The sequence below is a fragment of the Acomys russatus genome, chromosome 10 (assembly GCF_903995435.1).
Source record: "Acomys russatus chromosome 10, mAcoRus1.1, whole genome shotgun sequence".
Classification (NCBI taxonomy): Eukaryota; Metazoa; Chordata; class Mammalia; order Rodentia; family Muridae; genus Acomys; species Acomys russatus.
In genome coordinates, this window is record NC_067146.1 from 59,981,994 (window position 1) to 60,002,178 (window position 20,185).

At 42.9% G+C, this 20,185-nt stretch overlaps 1 protein-coding gene across 2 annotated transcripts in view; it reads right to left on the reverse strand.

The window, feature by feature from the left end:
• The window catches only part of Grid2 (glutamate ionotropic receptor delta type subunit 2), a 1,403,143-nt gene that overhangs the window by 21,853 nt on the left and 1,361,105 nt on the right, over positions 1 to 20,185 (reverse strand). Inside the window, exons 15-16 of one of the 2 annotated variants that reach the window (XM_051152253.1) lie at positions 14,419 to 14,659; positions 11,515 to 12,073 (exon numbers count right to left, since the gene is read on the reverse strand). In XM_051152253.1, the coding sequence (XP_051008210.1) occupies positions 11,651 to 12,073; positions 14,419 to 14,659 (664 nt within the window). In that variant the 3' untranslated portion in view covers positions 11,515 to 11,650. Of the gene's footprint in view, positions 1 to 11,514; positions 12,074 to 14,418; positions 14,660 to 20,185 lie in introns of those variants that run through there. The other variant, XM_051152254.1, reaches the window with a different exon arrangement.

The following is a 20,185-nucleotide window of genomic DNA, read 5'->3' on the forward strand; positions in this document are numbered from 1 at the left end:
CATGGCCCTATTTTCTATAGCCTGCTTTTATTTACTTATTTTTAATTGCTATACAAAGCAACAGATTTTTTATAGCATTTTATACATCCCTCATTTTGATGGATTCTGCCCTACCCTCCTCCTCCTCCTCCTCCTCCTCCTCTGTGACCCCATGTGTCCACTGCATACCCCCACCCAGGGTCCCCCTGACAATTTCCACATCACATGTGTTCTCTCACCTTTCTTACTTTCACAGCTTAAAGCCTCCTTTGTCCTTCTCATGGACCCCTTTCTAGCATTCTCACCTCAGCCCACACTCACTTCCACATAAGCAACATAAATACTAATAGAAGGAGGACCCATCCGTGAGAGAAAACATTCACTATTTGTCTCTCTGAGTCTGGGTTATGTCACTTATGAGTTTCTAGCTACATTCATTTTCCTGCATATTTCACGAGTTTGCTTTTTTTTTTTTTTTTTTTTTAAAGCAGAAAAATCTCTTTTGTGTATGGGTGCCACATTTTCATTACCTACTTGTCTGTTGATGGCCATGAGTGTTGATTCCATTTCTTTGCTGTCATGAGCAGCATCAGTAAGCATAGGTATTCCAATATCTCTAGATATGGAGTCTCTTGGGCACAGCTTCTGGAGTTAGCTCCTACTTTTTAGTCATTTGCTCCCATTTTCTTTTTTCTCAGTGCTTGTTTAGTCTCCCTCTGTATTTATAATTGTCATAACTCGCTTCCTCAGCTCACACACTCTTTGGCAACTGCCTAGCATGACCTGCATTTAGGAACGGCCTCACCTAAGGTCCTTGCTGTTAGCTAGTGAGTGTACCACAGATACCACAGCCAAAGTTAAAGTCTTGACGCGCCTTACCTGAGAAATGTGTATAAGAGAACTGGAAGAATGAGTTTGGGTGACCTGCAGCCGTGGCTCCAATAAGATGCTATAAAAATGGACTGTGATGTGGGTGCCAGAGAGTACATGACATAAAGGTTGGTTTTTCTCATGTTTCCATTAGAGGGCACTAAGATAGACGAAGGCAGAAGTGTTGCTGAACTATCCCCTGTGATAATGGGGATAGTTTTGCTGGCCTGTGCATAGGGGGTATAGGTTATCTGTCTTGTGATATGGGAGATAGGTTTGCTGTCCTGTGACTAGGATAGGCTTTCTGGCACATGAGCTAATCTGGCAGGGACTTCTTGAAATCAGTTATGTCTTCTAATTCATGATGCATAATCACTTATATTCATCTTGTGTAAGGTTTTATTTTCTACTAATAGCATATATATATATATATATATATATATATATATATATATATATATATATATATATATATAGTTACCATAGACCAACTGACTCTCATGGGTCTTCATAATGGATATAGCTCCTTGGAGAATGTTCATGTAGGTAAAAGAATCACGTATCCCCTTTCATCTCTTGCTGATCTTGGAGAAGGTGGGAAGGGTATGGCTTTGAATGTAAGAGATGTGGATATGAAATATGCTTGGCTCACTTATTAATTTATGACCTTAGTCAAGTTACTTGACTTTTCAGTCTCTCAGTTTTGTTATTTTTGTCATTTGTTTTTATTACTTCTGTGTTCTTTGGGAATGTGTGCCTATGCATGTACGCCCACAGAGGGCAGGGGAGGGCATCAGATGCCCTGGAGCTGGGTTTATAGGCAGTTGTGAGCAGATAATGTTTCCTGAAGACAGTGGGTTATGTTTCTCCACACTTGAAATCCTAGAGGAGGACCTATGTTACAAAATCTTAAAATTGTGATTTGGAAACACATACCCTTCCCCCAAACTGCGGAGACATTGCTGCATTGAACAGATATCCCAGGCAATGTGTGCACACAACTCACGTACTACTTTCCTCTATACTATAGAGTCTATAGGGAAGAAGATTATACATACGTGTGTGACTCATGTGAGGCAAGAGTAGATGGCAAGGAAACGTATTCTCAAACAACTTGAAAAGCAGGCTTACAAAACTTCGTTAAATTTGTAAGGATACATACTATCTGCTTTGTTATCACATTAAGCAATATGATTTTCTTTTTCTTAGAACTGGAAAGTTATCTTTGATTTCCTTAAAGGGGTCCATTGCAGTAGGTTCAGTGTTGACAGGAGAAGGTTAACAAGTGCCATTCTGAGTGAAACCCAAGTGGTGGTTTTGATGGCACCTCCTTAGTGAGTGCTCCCCCATGAGTGCTCACCTCCTCAGCTGCCAGCAAGGAAGCTCTGAGAATAGATCAGACTGATCTTTTCATCTCTTTGAGTGTTCTTGACTGCATTACACACGTACCTTCAGAACTCTCAAGTTGAAATAGACTTGGGTCTTAAAGCACAAAGCAATTTTGTTGAACCAAACATGGTTAATGTCAACACCATTTGACTTGACATAGTCAATGTGTGCTGACTGTGCATGGCAGGAATTTGTACCTGTGTTAACCTCAATCCATTCCTCTTGGAAGGTAAGTCTGTATTTGGAAATAGCTTCAGGTTGAAATCAGGTTTATCTGTTCCATGATTCTCAGGAGCCTCATAGAAGGAGGTCTGCTTCTTTGTTTGCCTTCTGTTTTGTTTTTGGGACAAGGTCTCTCTATGTAGCACTGGCTGTCCTGTAACTTGCTGTGGAGACCAAGCTACCCTGGAAGTCACAGAGATTCATCTGTCTATGACTCCTGCGTGTGTGCCACCATCCTGCCTAGGAGACCTGCTTTATCTATTTTTCTTGCTATGGACACAGAAGATTCGGGATCAATTTCAAGACTTTCTCATAAGTTTTGGGTCTTTGTCACCATGTCAAAGGACAGTTTGGTTAGTTCTGTCTTCACCAACTGGAAAATGTGGTGGTTGATGTGGGTAATTGATGAGTCTTGTTTTGCAGCATTTCAAAGACACAGCTGTGAGCAGTGTCCAACACAGGACAAAAACCACGTGAAAGCGGAAGAGCCTAATTGGTGGTAGGAATTTAAAAGCTCTGTGCCCTGTAGTAGAGTTGGTCACTCCTCAGAACTGTGCTCCCTGATGGTGGAGCGTATCTTAAGAGGAAGGTTCAGGATATGAAGGGATGCAATCAGAATAGCTCTGACTGAAGCCCAGTGGGCCTCCCCTCAACCGTGCACCTCATAGATCCCGAGAAATGCCCTCAGGACTCCAGGGAGCCCCAATTTAAAACCATGGACTCTGCAGCACACTCATAAGTACGTACCACTGGGTACGAATGCACATCACATGCTTGCAGTGGAAGACAACAGATACCTGTCCTTCAATCTATGCTTCCTTTCTGAGATCTCAGCCGAAGGGAAGGGAGAATGGCCTCAGCGCACCTCTGCTCAGTGTCTTTCACTTTTCTTTTGCGCGTGGATTTGAAAACTCAATCAGCTTTGGCTTCTTCTCCCTCATACTCCTATTCAATTAATCCTCCTCACAAACATGTCTACCATCTCTGCCATCTTTCCTCATTTTGATTATGATATTTAACTCATAAAACTATTGGATATGCCTTCATGAAGTCATCCTTTTTTAATTTAGTGTGTGTGTGTGTGTGTGTGTGTGTGTGTGTGTGTGTGACGTAAGCATGGGGGTGGTTTGCACATACACTAAGTGTTTGTGTAAAGTTCAGAGGGTGACTTTTCTCAGGCAGTTCTCTTTTTCTACCTTCTCATGGGCTCAGATGACTGAGTTTGGCCTGGCAGGCTTATGCTTCTGAGGCGTTACCAACTAGTCACCTCTTTGCCCTGCATCAGGCTTTTTAACTGGTCCCCTTTCCTTCCATTGACTGACATGCTCTGAGCTCAACCTTCTTAAAGTGCTGTGAGCACTGTAGGGTGCAGACTCACTGAGAGCACATTGACTGAACCCCAAATGGCCAGCCATAGTAGCACACTCCCATACTCTTGAAACACTCCACTTAAAATAATGGCAGAAGGGGGTGGGTGGGACCATGCTGGCAATTTGCTGGTACCTGGTAACTGACCTGTCAGAGTAGCACCCAACTTTGTGTTTTATTCAGAACACTCCAGGGTAAGACCCTACATTTCACAGCATCTCACCACACCACTTCGGGAGGGATGCTTGCTTTTCGGAACTGCTCTTTACCCACACCATTTCTGTCCCCACAGCTCCTCAGCTCACCCCCACACTCTGACCTCAGGGCATCTGCATTGTCTGTCCCTGACGTCAAGAATGCTCTTTCCTTGAACCACAACAAGGCTCACTGTCTTAGTTCCTTTACAATTTCCCTCCAACACAACCTTCTCACTGGGACCTCCTTCACTACTTTCTTTGGAATAATGGATTCCCACTCCACCCTGGCTTTCCTGTCCCTGCTCTTGTGTTTTAGTTTTTTTTTTTCCTTTCTGCTGCATTTACCTTGTAATTGACTAGTTCTTTACCGATCTATCTTGCTTATTCATCTGTCTTCTTCTGTCAGTAGTAAGTCCCCCGAGGACAGGAATTTTGGGTTTAATGGTGTGCTTTGCCCTACCTTTTAAAACACTGCTATGCTTTTGTATGGAAACGGTGTCTTGCAGAGAGTGACCCCTAAGTATACCCCTAAGTATACACTGAATATTGGACTGATGAGTGGATGCAATTGATGGGCTTCTTGAGTACAGCCTTAGCTTCCTATAACAGCCACGCTGTACCGTCGATTGCTCCAGACACATTTCAGACTTCACACTTGGTGGTCTACCATTGCTCCCCAAGCTTCTTTTCCTTTCCCCATGCCTCCCCATGTTTCTCTTTGTCTACCACTGTGAAAGTGTTTTCTGAACCTTTTCACACTGCCCTGAATAGACTAAATTCTCACTTACTCAATTAAAACATCTCATCCACATAGCCTATACTTTTCTCAGTGAATATTTTTCTGTCTTACTGATATGACAATTAAAGTTATCCCATATCCCAAAAGAATGTATATCCACGGATGCTATGTATGCCATGTATTTTCATTTAACTTTTCCAATGTTTCCTTTTTTTTTTTTTTTTACTTGCAACTTTGCAAACTCTCTGAAAAGTCAGACTATGTAGGGAAAACTCCTCCTCAAGCAGGCAGCTTGCCCTGCGAAATGAGGGGATCTGTTGGCAAAGGAGTATGGTCAGCACAGTGCTCAGGGAAACCATCCAGGATGCATGCTGGTGGTAGGTGCTTGTTCAGAGACTGATTCCAGGAGCGTGTTTGTCTCTGGTACTCTAGAGCACTGGGCTTCACTAGTGTTTATGCATACATGCTAATGTTTAAGCAGGCACGCAGAAGTCTTTATTATAGAGTAATACTTGCAAACGTCACATAGGGATGCTGCACCTGGATGAACTAGGTAAAATATTGATTGTAATTGAGCTACCGGATGCCTCAACAAACTCTGGAGGCTCAGCATGTGAGAATGCTTTCTCTGCATTTATGAACAATTCTTTGCTTGGTGTTTCCATGAGAGAGGCAGATGGGACCAAGTGTAGGAATGCTTGGCCATGTAGGACCGAGTGTGGGAATGCTTGGCCATGTGGGACCGAGTGTGGGAATACTTGGTCATGTAGGACCGAGTGTGGGAATGCTTGGCCATGTAGGACCGAGTGTGGGAATGCTTAGCCATGTAGGACTGTGTGGGAATGCTTGGCCATGTAGGACTGAGTGTGGGAATGCTTGGCCATGTAGGACCGAGTGTGGGAATGCTTGGCCATGTAGGACCGAGTGTGGGAATGCTTGGCCATGTAGGACCGAGTGTGGGAATGCTTGGCCATGTAGGACCGAGTGTGGGAATGCTTGGCCATGTAGGACCGAGTGTGGGAATGCTTGGCCATGCAGGGCTGAGTGTGCTCCTTGCCTCTGCATTTTTGCAGTCAGGAGCTGGGTTGTGTATTTTCACCTGGCCTGTGCTGATTTGAGAGATGCATTAGACTCACTGTAGGTGAGACCTTTCTATATTCGATGTTTAGTGTCTGTCATTTCAAGTAGATGTGTCATTAACTGTGATTGAAGCCATTTAATTATAGTAACTGAAAGATACATGGACAATGTCATTATTCATTCACCACTTCTGGCATGAAGAAGATGAGTGAGATGTGCCAGACATGTAACCTCTATTTTCAAATTAATTCCAGCATGTCTTTATTTCTAAGAACAAACATGTACTTAAGTCCTTAAAGCAGGTACTAAGCAAGCTCCAAACTTCATCTCAAAGCCAGCTTTAATTCTTCAAAAGAGTTGAATATTAACTCTTAGAAATGTGTCTACCTAGTATGTGGCTTATTCAGGTCTGAAAAAAATAGTTGCAACTTTGAAAATAGCAAATAAACTATCTATCTATCTATCTATCTATCTCTATATCTATATCTATATATTCTTCAAGGCTTGTTTTTATGAATCTTTTTGTAGAGAAAATAGGCAAGATGAAGCGTGTTCATCTTTTACCTTTAGAGAGGTTATATATTGTCTCTAAACTATGTATCTGCTGTGTTTCAAGAAAGAACATTGATGTCTGTCTTTAAAAATTAAACATATTCACTACAGTAGCTACTTAGTTTTTATTTTTTAGTAGTACCAATTAAAAATATAATGTAACTATTTGAAAAATTAACATCTGCCTTCTACTTGTATTATTTCAAATCTGTGACAGGCAAAATATTTATTAAAAGCAATATTTTTCATCTCTTCTCTGGTGCTGACAGTTTTGATTTGTGACATCTGTTTCTTTTTCTAACACAGCTGCTCCAAAAGCTTAATTAGTTTTAAATGAATGAGAATTGATGGTGTCTTGAAAAAAATTGATTTTCTAATCACATCATGGATATTTTCAGCCCTTTGAAATGTACTGGTAATTCCAAATGCGAGTCTGTGTAGTTTCTTAAGAAAACCAGGCCCAGGTTTTGGTTTCTGATAGAGTGGAACCAGCCATGTGGACAATATAAGACAGCATGGTCTTGTTAACCTTATTCACTTTCTCTTATCCATCCCCACGAAATGTCATAGAATGTGCAAAGTGTTTAAAATGAGGTACTAGTCCTAAATTGTAAGCAGAAGAGTCAGGATAGAGACTTCAGATATGCAGGGAGTATTTAAATTTGTATGGTTTTTGCCATCAATTTACTGGTAACACTGCAAATGAAAACTACTGAGAAAAAAAAAAAAAAAAAAAAAAAAAAAAAGAAACGTGGAGAATTTAGATGAAAGAAATGAAAGGCTGAGTTCTTTTTACCCGGGTCTATCCCTGTGGTAGGTAGAGGCCAGCTATGCAGCCCCATAAGATGGAGAAAAGCCCGAGGGTCTCTCATCTCTGAGGATAGATGGAGTGGGAGGCTGCCAGCAGAGCAGACAGCCTATGGAACACTGTGTCCTGTGTCTCCAATGGCAAAATTGTCATCTGGAGGTTTAGTTGCAATGTGAAAAAGATCCTGATTAAAACTGTTTGGTCTCTGAAGCAAAGTGCTTGAAACGTTCTAAAGTTCTAATTATTCCAAGTGTGACATGAACAGTAGTGCAACAGTAGACAGGTATCGGTAAGGATAGAGGATTCAACAGTTTGCTTCTGGCTTAATATTCACATTTCTGAAAGTTAACACATTGGGAAATGTCCAAAGCTTTGCTGTGGAGGAGGTCTGAACCTCAGAAGACAGACATAGCTGGCCTCCAGAACAATCAGGGTGGGTTTGGGGTACAGAGGGCCCAAAGGGGCTGATGTGGATGGGGGGGGTGATGCATTCTGCCATCTTGGAAAGGCTGTGAGGTGGCCTGTGTATCCTGAGTTTCAGATGGAGAACAGACAAAGGCTGGTGGCAGTACACACCCGGAGTCCCTAACATGCATGGGCTCATTTATCTATGTCCAACCACTTTGCACTATAGCACTCACAGAACAGGTTCTCTCTGCATGCTAATAGGACTGGATGACACTTATCAAATCTACGATGGGTGGTGGCTTTAATTACTTGTTTGTTACTGTCTGGGAAGTTGTTTCCACCCAAGGGAGCTTCTATGTACTCTGCTAAAGTAATTATTGAAAGGACATCTACTAACGTCTTAAGATAGTAATCATAGCTATCATTCTTAGGCATTAAATAGTATCTGGTCAAAAGGCTTAGATTGTCTATGGGATTTAATTTAAGAAATAAAAAGGCTCAGATTTTAGCAATCACATTGCACAGTCACATAAGACCTTAGACCTCCTTTAGTTACTATATTCATAATCCAGAACGCATTTTACTGAAAAAAAAAATCTGACTATGAAACAGCAATAACTTGCTATTCAGCTAGAGTAATGGAATTTGGGTGTATGATGGGTAAGTCAGCCTTTTCATCTTTTTTTTTTTCTTTCTTTTTAATTAACAAAGCAAAGCACCTTTCAGAAAAGTCTGCTTTTTTAACCTATCTTTTTAGGTGATTCTAACCCTAAAATAAAGGAGATGGAAAAAAATTATACAATTGAGAAAAAAAAAAATAAGTTGCCCATAAGGAGATGTAATATAGTAAGAAAGGAAGCCTCACATTTTTTTTTTTGTAGTCTGATTTGTCATAAAAATACAGAAAACTCACCGGTTGGAGAAATTGGACATTTGAATGCAATAGAACCGCTTGGGTATAAGGTATTTGTATTGCAGTAGCAGCAAGTCTGATCTAAAGGGCACAAATCAGGGCAGATTCTGGGTGAAGGAGCTGCTACTAGACAAAAGAGGGATTTGGACTTCTACCCAAAAGCTCTGGCTTTGAATAGAGTAGTAGGTGCTTGCTGTCCTACCTGGTTAGGGAACATCCATGTGATCAAGGATGGGACAGCAGAGATCTGCAGAGTGCACCCTGGGGAGAAAGAGGCAGGAGCGCCTGAGGGTCTGCCTCATCCCTACACCCACAGGCCTTGGATGAGTACCTGGGTGAATGGGATGCAGAGCCAACTCTCAACACTGAGATTCCAGACCGGTTTCAAGTCTAAGGCTAACAAGTGTGTCTGGGCAATAGACAGCTTTTTAGGTTGCCATGTTTTCAGAGTCACAATGTTGAGGGGCCTAGTCTACTTCTCTTAAGCTTCCTACCTTCCCACAGTTCAAAAGCATTTCTGATGGAATTTTAGAATAGAGATCTTCATCTAAATCATATTTTATAACCATCATCTATCCATTGAGTTAAATGTTGGAGCGATTTAAGAGTGTTCAAATGTAGACATAATAGTGTTTTAGAAATAATTTCTGAATCTAAATGAATTTTCATATTAAAAGATTGGGCATGGTGGTTATTTCTTGAACAGCCAAGTGATATTTTAATAAGCCCAATGTTTAATAATCACCCTCAGTTTTCTTCCTTTGTTTTCTCATCTTGCTATTAATATAGAGGATGCATTGTTCCCAAAAAATAGGACAAACTCCCCGTCCGCCAGAAGTGCCAACAGGGACATCCACGAAGAAAAACAAATGTATTGTTGGTTCAAATAGTCTTGAATATAAGATTATCAGTCTTTAATTAGCTTAGGGCAACTTTAAGCAAGGCTTTTAGAGAGCCACTCACTTTGGTGTCTGGCTAGTTAGGGCCGGTGTTCTGTACCTTAATGGAGTCAGTGTTTCCGGGAAGTTCACACAGATCAGTGAGATCAGCATCTTTTACTTTTATAGTTAAGACTTCAATAGTATGAGAGCAAGTTTAGAAAACATTTTTATTAGACAAATTATGTAGACAAATTATACACAGAAAGCTCTGCCACTCATAACTGAGGCCTCCAAAATGTTTTGTGCACTTGTAGAACAGGCAATACATCAAAATCGGCCTATTTCCAATATTGTACATGGTTAACAGTTTGTTGGTAGCTGAAGTCACTGCGGCATCTGGTGTGCCCCTGTATAGCTGTAAAGACTTTTCTGTTTGGAAATCGGAGTTGTAAGTGAGAACATGAATGTCACAGGGGAACAAGGTGTGCATGCACTGCGGGACTCGTCACCCTGGAAACAAAGTGGTTCTCGGGATAAGAAAGTTTTCTGCCTGACACAGTAGACAATATTCGAAGATTTAGTACCAAAAAAACAGTGACAGTACAAGATGCTCCCCAGAACAGAATTCAGATCAAAATAGAATACACCTTAAGAATACACCTCTTAACTGCTCCTAAAGCAAACCACGTAGGCTGGATCCTCTAGCAATCCTAGCCACAGAATGGATGAGATCAAAGTAAGCATACAGCTGCCTGAAAACACAGGATACAGTCTTGCTTCCTACTTACCACATCGAGTTTAAGGATTACAGATGGATGGAGCTTGTTCTATGCTGCTAACAGATAAGAATGCTACTTTTAGAGGACGGTGCACGACGAGGCACTGGTTTTTGCTTGTCGCCCCTGCTGACACACTTGGCACTGATTTTAAAAAGACAGAACGCCTCCAAGTAGAAGTGAGTAGAAAAGGGGTTCAGATGAGAGCCCAGCACAGTTGTTACCTGTTTGCTGTAGGGGGATGAATGACACAAATAAGGCCACATCTACAGTTCTGAGGGGCTTCCGCTCCTCCCCAGCTACAGTTACACTGATTGGCTTGCAGCTTTGGAAGAGGACTTTGAACCTACAATGATCTATGGTTAAACTCTGCTCTCTGTGCTGTGTGTGGGGTTCAGCTAATGGCATTTCCCATTTAGATAATTAACAAAAGGTAAAATTATCAAGGTTAGCTTTATACACTGCTGAGTAATGAAGGCAAAACCTATTCAAATGAGTACATCGAGGAACAAAGATGAGATCGCCCTGGATGTTTTAATAACAAAATTATAAAATAGTCTCTTGGCAAATAACGCAGGTCAGAGTGACATTAAAGCAACCTGCCTTTCCAACTGAAAAGGCTTCCTGCGCTATCATAGCTCCTGTACACAATGCTTGGTTTTTAAACTAAAGCTTTATTAAATGAATTGCAATAGCAATGGCTGCATTTATATATATACACATTATATAGGTGCATATATATGTATATATGAGATACTAAGTTATTTAACACAATAAAGGCCCTTGCCATATGGTAAAGTTTACTGTACATAAGAAAAAGTTTGAGTACTGTACAATCGCATGAAGGTGGCAGGCACTGCTGCAGTGCAAGGGGGATTTTAACTGTAGTCTTGACTGGCATATTAATGGCTTTTTGTAATCCTACAAAACTGCATTCTCATATTGCGTGGCCTGAATGGTCTTTAAGTCATTTTACAGACACTGCAGGGCTTGCCTTTGGTCCACAGTTAAAGGACGCTCGACAGCAGGGGAGAATTTTATGGTTGCAGCTGAGGATGGAGAAATACGGAGGTTATTGCAATTATAGTCTCAAAAACAGAGGAGCAGCTCACAGGAGCCCTGTATGCAAATATGCAAAGTCAACCCTGCGAGTGCTCTCGGTGACTCTGTGCTCGTTCCCTAGACTTGAAGTACAGTATATGAAGAGCGGACTAATAGGATCCTAGAATACTATATTCTTGGGGAACAAGTTGAGGAATGAAAAAATGGAGGGCGATAGACAGAGAGAAGGAGAAAGAGAGAGAGAGAGGGGGAAAAAAAAGAAGTAGAGCAGGGAAGGGGCATGAGGAGAGAGAACTAGAATTGTTACTAATTATCCTGATTTTTTTTTAAAATAAAACATCACATCCATGTTAGCCCCAGTTGCTCCTTTTGGGGGAGTCCTAGAATAGGCGGAGCTGTCTGCTGCTCATATGGACGTGCCTCGGTCGGGGTCATTGCCCAGATTGAGCCCCAGAGTGGGAGTAGGCTGATAAGGAATAGATGACATTGTTTTGATAGGACTCCTGAAAAAGCCCCCGTTAGGAGCCCTGTGCCTAAAAGGGCCAGTTCGGTGCTCGGGCACACTGCCGAAAGCGAAGCCAGAGGCAGCCTTTGCCGAGAGTGTGCGGCTAAGAGTCTGGATCTGCTCTGGGATGAAGGTGGTGGTGGTGATGTGAGTGTTTCTGAAATCACTGATCTGCTCCAGGGCTTGTCGTGTTGGCAAAGTGTCAATGTCCAGAGGGGTCAAGTCAATTGACGAGGTGGAAAACTGTTTATGGGGGCTGTCGTCATCTGTGCACAAGCTATTTACACGTCTATGAAGGTGCTCCAGGTCAATTTCCTTGTCATCCTGGAGATGAAGAAAAAGAAAATAAGGTTCTTATCAGTACTAGCTTCCATGGCTTAAAAAAAAAAAGTTTGTTCAGCAAACATGTAATTAACTGAACTTTGGGGTCTATTTGCTTCACAGAAATCGACTGGGCCCCCAGCATGAGCCAGGCACTGTGCTTGTTTCTGGGTATACTGACAGGGCTTTGAGATAAAGTATCTATAATAAATACTTTCCTTGCGGACGGAGCTTTAAAATGAGCATACACCACATGCAGCTACAAAGACATGGGACAGGCTCAGGCAGGGACACACACAGAGCTCTGATTCCAGTGGCTCCCCTCAACCCCCGCCTCCCCTTTTGTACATGCTTTCTCTTTCAGAGTTACATTCCAAATGCATTTCTTGATCCTTTCTACCATGTAGGCCTAGTCTTCACTTTCCATTCGTAGACAAGAGACCTAGAACATGTTTCTGGGCACTAATGTGTCAATGACTATTTAAGTGTGGTTCCCTACAGGCCAGAGATATGAGTTTCTTGAGAAAGAGTCAGCACAGGAGAAACTTCTTGACAGAGCGTGTGCTATCTAGTACCTGCCTCTGGCAACTGTGAGGACCGAGGGAAACTTCAAGTTAGGACATGTGAGTAAATATCTTTAAATGAGGGTCAGTTTTATGCTAAGTGGAGATGTTTGTGACAAGTTTTATTTATTTGTTTGTTTTTTTAAAAGGCAGTAAGGTCTCAGAGTTTCAGAGAGAAATCCTATCAGCAAACCCTTCAGGATAGACAAAATGGAATTGAGAAGGAATAAAATTTCCTTTGTGATATTTACAGCCAAAGTCAATAAATTAAATTGGTGAACTTGTAAAGATGCCCATTAAACATAAGAGGAGAAAACGGTTGTTCACAGAACCTGGAATGGCCATCAGAAATTAGAGTAGGGGTCATGTTTTCCCACCATGCATGCAATACTCTGCATAAAAAACTGCCGGAGTGTACAGCCCTGTTTCCCCTTCTCTTTTCTCATTTAAAACCCAATAAAAAACATCCATTAATGCTGTATTATCACCAAGACTTCAGAAGGCTGAGATGTATAATTTGGTGGTTCCCATGGCAACTGTAATCTAGACATCCATCAACAGCTATAACAATGAAAACACTTAATATCTTCTGTAGTAATTTGAAAATAGAAGAAGCTCATGAGCCCTTCGTTTGCAAGTGTTTGGAGAACACCAAGTCACAGTGACAATCTGCGTTAATGTGGCCTTTGGCTTGGGCTTGATGTCAGCAGTGATACAGATGCTTACTTACCCTACAAAGAACACATGGCAATAAACTTGATCAGCTCTTATTTCAGTCACCATGGTAGTGGGATTGTGTGTGATCACTCACACAGGCAGGAAGCAAGGTAAGCCAAGCTGTTCTTAAACGGTACTGATCTACTTTTCATCTAAGGAGCTACGAGGATCCTTAGACTCTGTAGATTAGGATGTTCAAAAGACAACACTGCCGCGCAGACATGCATATACAAATGAGAGATCATTTTTTTGTTCATCAAAGCCAATCTCTATGGAGTGCCTTAGGCATCAGTCAGCCGAGTGCTAGGCAGAAAGTTTAAAACTTTCTTTGAAACTGGCCATCAAATCAAACCACCGAATAAACTCAGGTTGCTTTCCCCATCAACTCTCCAAGCTTTTGGTAATAAGATTAATAAGACGAGTATATTCTGTTATATTCATTTCTTTTCTGGTAATGGATACACCTCACGTGCTGCTTTCACTGAGGCACTATGGATAATTCTGCAACCATTCTTACTGATGGCTGTACAAACTTAAGTATGGCCCTGAAGTAAACCTGATGACACATCAGGGAGATAAACAGAATTCAGAATGATTTCCCGATGTGAATTTGGCACACTTGGGGGTTGTGGGAGAGCCCCAGAGGCACAGTCATTTCTGCAGGTCTTCATAGATAGTTAGGAAGCAGTGACTAATGATGAAGAGAAAGCATCGTTCTGGGGTTCTTTGGGGGCTAGTCTTTAAGACTCAAACTTATCTACGTCTTAAAGAAATGAAAGAAACTGTTAGGCATCTTTGTAGGACCATTCGTATCTAGCCGGAAACTCAGAATTTCAGAGCCTGCTACAGAACACAGACCCGTCATCCTCACAGGCACTACCCCCTGCTCTGCATGCATCCCGAGAAACCCTAGATGGGAACAGGCTCTTGCTTTCCTTCTGCGCTCCACATGCTTATTTTGACTCTTCAAAGAAAGCAGACAGAGCAATTGCCTGTGTCACCCCCTTCCTCCCAGAACTATAGCCACCAGACGTCTGGCAGCTGTAGCTGGGGCCCAAGATCAAGTACCTCTTTGGATGGGACCCGGGAGCCCTTCCTCCTGCTCCACCATGTCTCCAGCACCGCTATGAGGCAAGAGAGCACAATCCCCGCAGCCAGGATGCAGAACACGCCTGCCAGGCTCTTGATGTCCAGGGCTCCTCCCTTCTGCTTTGCATCCACTGAGGAGTACAGGTCACACTGGCCATTCTTAGGCCACCACTTATGCTTGAGGATGTCCATGTCACCACTCTGCTGCAGCTCCAGGATCCTGGCAGGGAGGGGGGGTGGAGAACACAGTGCATGTGACTGTAGCCAAGGTGACCGCCTTGTCCACAATCCGAATGATCATGACCTCCCCTCTAGAGATGGTGGGTCTAGCCCTCATTCCTCCCCACTGCCACCTTTATCATTAGTTTGCTCTCACACCAACGCTAGTCGCCGCTGTCCCATTTATTCCAGCATTTAAAAAAAATTATGTTTGGGAGGTACTGCTCTGAAGTGGTCTGACACCGATGCACCTCTGCCTCTTCCTCCAGCAAACGCGGCTCTGGACCATGATGCTTTTTTTTTTTTTTTTTTTTTTTAAATAAATATCTTTTTGCTGCTTCTGTCCACACACAGGTGTTAGGTGATCTGACATTTGCTATACACACAGAAATTCAACTAAAATAAAAACTTCTATGATGTATAATGGTGTAGAAGAGGCCTTCGGACAAGGCTGCAGTTGATAAAATACATCATTTTCAGTTCTTCTCACAACTGAGGTACTTTTCCTTTCAATGCCAATAGGAAAGCAACCCACCTCTGGGAGGGAGAAAACTGTTGATCCGAGGGGACATAAGTAGTTAAACTCAAACAGGAAATACTTCTCTTTGAAACAAAAATATCTGTGAAGAGTGCAGCTTTTCAAAGTGTGGTTCATACAGGGGAATCATCCCCAGTTTCCCAAATTCCACATAGGTCCCTGACCTGCCATTCAGGGCTACTTCTGCAAGTGCCAGGCTCCCCAAAGCTAAAGCATCTCTGCAGCTTCCCTGGCCCAAAACCCTTAGCAGCTCCCAGACACTTAGCTTTATTCCCTGGCCTATCCTGAGAGCCAGCCTCAGAGGCACCAATCATCTACAGGGTGGCAGTAGGGAAGAGTCAGAACAGAGCAGAGGTGCACTGGTTCCTGGGGCATGGAGTTCTCGCTGAGCAGTCTTCCCTGGCAGCAAGCACTAAAGTCAGGAGGGAGGAAGTTGTCAGCTCTCCTGGAAATCTGGTACATTTGCAGACCTCCAGCTATTCACAAATAAGTCACTTGAACCCAATCCCTTGGGGATTTGTCAGATTATATTTGTCAAGATAAGAAGGTGGACATAGTCATCAGTTTTATCACAATTTAGAATTTTTTAAAATGTGATTAAATTTTGGGTATGTGGTCCTATATTTGTGCCCTGGCTATGGATCATATCTTCTTTGGGGATGAAGATTTTCAAAGCTTAGAGAGGAGAGCTTGGCCATCCTAAGAGTAAATCATTCATTTTTCCTTTCTTAAATCTTTGGTGTGGCCATAAAATAACAGTGACAGAGAAAGATCTTGGGAAATTGGTGGTAAGGTTCACAACTCACCTGAGATAACAGTGTGAGTGACTTGGCGCCACAGAGGATGGGTCACTCCGTGTCCCCATCAGCTCCCACAATACCACAGGGCAGGTATTACCTATGTTGCCTCCCTCTGCTCATGAAATCCATGTTTCAAATGATGCTCTCCCTCAGAGTGTTGCCATGAAAGGGAGGTGAACTGATGTATCGAATCTATAGAAATCGCTCTGGATAGTGGTAGATTGTTTCCGTCTGGACATTTAGAATTCTCAAGCACCTACAACGCCTTCATGAGGCAAGGGCCTTGTGGTCATCAGCTGTGGGATCACCTCTTGGGAACTTCTACTATGTCAGCTTAGTAGGTGTCCAAGAAGACTTGCAGTAAAGAAAGCCTTCTGGTCCTGTGTGGCAAAGCCTTCCCTAGACTCCCCTCACTTTATCTCTCCAGCTAGGTTAATACTCTATAGAGCTCCAGGTTAGGGAGCCCAAAAAAGCATGCATTTGTGGCAATTGCTGGCAGGCGTGAGCCTCATCTTAATACAAACTTATTTCATGAAGGATTCTTTCTGGGCCCACCTACTATTACCTTTTAAATTATTTTGATACTGCTAAGAAACCAGTTTAGAGGTTCAATTGTATAAGATTAATAAATTATAGATGCTGGGGAGGTGACTTGGTCAGTGTTTGCCCAGCAGGCACTGGGGCTTGAGTTTGGGCCCCAGAGTCTATGTAAGAAGGCCAGGCATGGCGGCAGAACCTGTAGTCCCAGAGCTGGGGAAGTGGGGACAGGTGGATGCCTGGGTTTCTCTGGCCAGCCAGCCTAATCAGCTTGGCTAGTTTCAAGCCAAAGTGAGAGATCTTGTCTCAAAGAAACAATTTAGATGTTGTCACAGAAATGTTGGCCTTTGCCTCCAGGCTCATGTGCAAACATGTGTGTGAGCACAAACAACACACACACACACACACACACACACACACACACACACACACACACACACTTCCTCCCTGGTCACACAACTGAACAGTTGATCCCAAGTTGGAGAATCTCTTGGGTAGGGGGCGGTTAAGAGGCATGACCTTACTGGAGAAAGTCCATCACCAGGGATGAGCTCTGAGAGCTTAAAGACTTATTCTGTTCTTGAGTTTTCTTTTTCTGCTTTGTGCTTGCAGTTACGGATGTGGACTCTGAGTTTCCTGCTCCTGCTGCTGTGCCTGCTACTTGCTGCCTGCCTCCCTGCCGTGATGGACTCTTATCTGTCTACAACCACAAGCCAAATAATCTCCCTCATCCTTTGGTCACGGTATTTTATCTAGCAACTGAAAAGCGACTTACGTACCACCCCTTATACTGTTTTTCTTCCAATTAAGTACATATCCTAAGCCCATCTAAAGAGCTGTTATGCTGTCCTGTTTAGGGAACAGTGACAGGAAAAATGAAGTCTTCGTGTATCCAGTCCAGCACATTTCTCCTCTCAGGACATCTGTGATCTGTGCCACCTCCCCTCCACCGTCTCCGGCCAGTGTCTATGAGATGCTGAGGTTTCTTCCAGAGACGTTACCTTCCTTCACACTTGCCTGTATCTGTCATTACTGCTAGCGCTTCTCTCTAGAAATCCCACTCACTTTCTCCCTGTTGTGCAGGTGGGTATTTATTGGTCAAATATGTCCAGCACAGCTTTTGCTAAGGCAACCCTGCCCTCACAGCCTACTCCTACGCCCACCCCCCCTCAACCAGGCCATTTCATAATTTATTCCATTTGCTGTGAATCCATGCAATACATATTTCAAGGGAGACTTATGACAAACATTACTTGTGCACAAAACATATTCTCCACCACAACTGTACACTGAGGTAGAATGACCTGGCACATGGCAGAGCTGGCTTTTCTGTGTCTTCACTCTGTGCTCCTTTACTCTTTCATTCACCCAGGATCGGATTACAATCTCCTAGCTTTCCTTAATCATTGCTGAAACCTCTGTGTGTCACTCACTTACAGCCACTTGCAGCCTCTTCATCTTTTCTTTTCTTTAATATTTAAGGAATATTTTCAATTAACAGCAAGCATTGAACTATATAAACTATATTGCACCTATTTCAATTCTAATGGAACTCAGTATAGTACGTTGGAAGACTTTTAACTGCGTAGTTTTAAGGGTATGTAGTAGGTGATAGGAGTTCACAGGGTAGAGAGATAATGGATTGTCGTCTTTAGGAGCTGTCACACTCTGCAAAGCCGCAGCAGTCTCTGTACTCAGTAGACCTCATGACCACACAGCTCAGGTGGCTGCGACACTGTAACGAGACCCCGTTCTTCAGAGATATATAAAGAAATTGAGTCATAGACTTTCCCAGTCACACTCTCAGGAGTCCACACCACTTTCTGGGGACACAGGCTGGCTTGGGACAGAACACTGTAGGGCAACGGAAGTTTCATCGGTCCATAAGAGTCTCACCATACCCCTCTATCATTAAAACAGAACAAAGCAGTTCATCTGAGGACTACTTGGAGTAAGTTAAGTAAAATATAATGTTCCTTCTTAAAAACCCACCCACGAGGTGAACTCTTGTAAATGAAGATCCAGGTTCCTTTTGAAATCTTCATGAGACTCTTATAAGTGAAGTTTAAAAGCACATCTTGGAGAATTTTGCCTTTTAGTTATAAGCAACAGGGTGTGTGTGTGTGTGTGTGTGTGTGTGTGTGTGTGTGTGTGTCTGTGTGTCTGTGTGTCTGTGTGTCGGTCTGTCTGTGCATTCATGTCTGTGTGTGCGTGCATGTGTGTGTGTGTTCGTGTACATGCGCGCGCGCGCGCGCGCGTGTGTGTGCTCCTGTGAATTCAAGAATATAGTAGTAAAATCTTGGGCCTTATGCAAGACAAGATTTTCTGTTATGAGCACGAGCTCCACAAGGTGGCAGTATTTGCTCACAAAGGACCAGGCAGCACTGCAACCATGGCTTACCTGTGGCCGAGATTGAAATGTAGGGAGCAGACACTTGTGCCACAAGCACTTAACTATTAGCCACAAAATTAGCTACTAGATTGTGATGAGCGATTCGATGCTCCTATTTTTTTTTCCTCAAAATGCAGTGAGAAAAATTCCCGTCGTTTTAAAGGTCAGGTTGATGACAACTGCATTTTCTTTTGAGGGTTATTGTACGGAGAATTAACGAGACGAGACCCACATACAATGAATCATGCTGTCTTCTTCACTGCTTGGGATGTGAAAGAAGAGGACAGCTTGAAAGCTAGGTTACAATTGTCAGTGTGTGTGTGTGTGTGTGTGTGTGTGTGTGTGTGTGTGTGTGTGTGTACTCTCTCCCACGTGTCTGCTGTTTTTTTGGATAGGTTCTGGCATACTTTTCTTCATTAAGGATCCGCAAGTGATTCCCTAATAAGAGCACTGCATTTCCTCCTTTTTCCAAGTGTTCAAATATTTGCACACTCTCTGATGTGGAAAAAAAAAATTGGAAGGTACAGCTTGGCGGCGGGGGGTGGGTGGGGGGGAAGAAAGGTTCCTAGCTCAGCCCGGGTGCTGTGAGGGTTCTGAGACAAATATGCAGATTCCCGGGGAAGGCTGGGAAACAAATGGTCCTTCTTTCATACCCAAATAAAAGCATTCAGCACGTTAAGGCAGGCCTCAGAGAAAGGGCTGTGCTCACTTTGATGATGATAACAGCTTCATTTCTGAGTGGGGCTGCTCGACCCCGTTGCTCACTTACCACCTTGAACAGCTACTCTAAATTATTTCCAAATTAATTTATTTGTAAGGAGAGAGGTTGCTGGGAGTAGGGAGCTTGCAAATCTCCACCCTCAGGGGTGACTTAGATTTTTTTGTCTCAAGCACAGCACGCTGTGCTCCTTTTCGTTTCACTGGAATCGTGGCCCTTTGCTAAGTTCCTGTGGAGCCAACTGGGGTACAACACCCCTGGTTATCTGAGAAAGAAAGAAAAAACAAACAAACAAAAAACAAAAATGACACTCGCCTATGAAGAATGAGTCTGGAGACAATCAGGAAAAAAAAAAAATAAACTGAATGCATGAGTTCTGTCTCAGACCATACTTACACCCCTGTGACTTTGGTAATCCGATTTTCCACTTTCTAGAGACATAAACTACTATAATGCAAAGGAAGACAGGCACTGGCCCCACTACCGGAGCCCAATTCTATAGTCAGTGTGGGACACTGAGACACGGAGCGGGAATGCCACAC